Source organism: Etheostoma spectabile, chromosome 18 (assembly GCF_008692095.1).
Source record: "Etheostoma spectabile isolate EspeVRDwgs_2016 chromosome 18, UIUC_Espe_1.0, whole genome shotgun sequence".
Classification (NCBI taxonomy): domain Eukaryota; kingdom Metazoa; phylum Chordata; class Actinopteri; order Perciformes; family Percidae; genus Etheostoma; species Etheostoma spectabile.
Window position 1 is genome coordinate 1333780 of NC_045750.1, and position 844 is coordinate 1334623.

The following is an 844-nucleotide window of genomic DNA, read 5'->3' on the forward strand; positions in this document are numbered from 1 at the left end:
CATTCTCTCTTTCTGTTGTGCGTCTCGGTCCCTGTCCCTCGTTCAGGCCTTGGAGCAGCACTGTAAAGTAGAAGGAGGCTACAGCGGCGTCAGAGACGTCTACGCCTCGACTCCCAACCACGACGACGTGCAGCAGAGCTTCTACTTGGCTGAGACACTCAAGTAAGACTCACACACTGAGCACACTCCTCCACTTGTCCTTGAGGAGAGAAAATGAATAAGAGAGAGAGAGAGAGAGAGAGAGAGAGAGAGAGAGAGAGAGAGAAAGAGAGATGATATATGACACTGGTTGGCTGTTGCAGTAACATGGTGCTTAAACTCTAGACCACGGGCACACCCTAACATTGCTTCATTTTAAAGGGCCTCAAACCAAAAGCAGGGTTGAACGTATTTATATTGCTATTAAACCTGTGGAATTATTCACCTCTGGTGGAGATGCAGATATATAATACTTTTACGTGTTACGTGTCACTACACAGAGTGATACACAGGGATTCACAAGCACAACACAAGCACAGGAGTGACAAGACACACGTTTCTATCAGCTGTAGGGGACAGCAGTCTGCAACAACAAGACATGTAAATACAGAAATCAAAGATCAGATGCAGGCTGTAGGCCGACATTAACAATTCTAACTTAATTCACTTTTATTCATAGTATCAAATCATAAATCTCGAGACACTTTAAAGATAGAGCAGGTCTAGACCACTCTATAATTTAAGGATAGAGCAGGTCTAGACCACTCTATAATTTAAAGATAGAGCAGGTCTAGACCACTCTATAATTTACAGATAGAGCAGTTCTAGACCACTCTACAATTTAAAGATAGAGCAGGTCTAGACC

The 844-nt window shown here is 43.4% G+C and overlaps 1 protein-coding gene across 1 annotated transcript in view; it reads left to right on the plus strand.

Annotated features, from left to right (window-relative positions):
- man1a1 (mannosidase, alpha, class 1A, member 1) overlaps positions 1-844 on the plus strand; it is a 190749-nt gene that overhangs the window by 177497 nt on the left and 12408 nt on the right. The window contains exon 11 of the mRNA XM_032543047.1: positions 47-162. Coding sequence (XP_032398938.1) covers positions 47-162 — 116 coding nt within the window. The remainder of the gene's footprint in view (positions 1-46; positions 163-844) is intronic.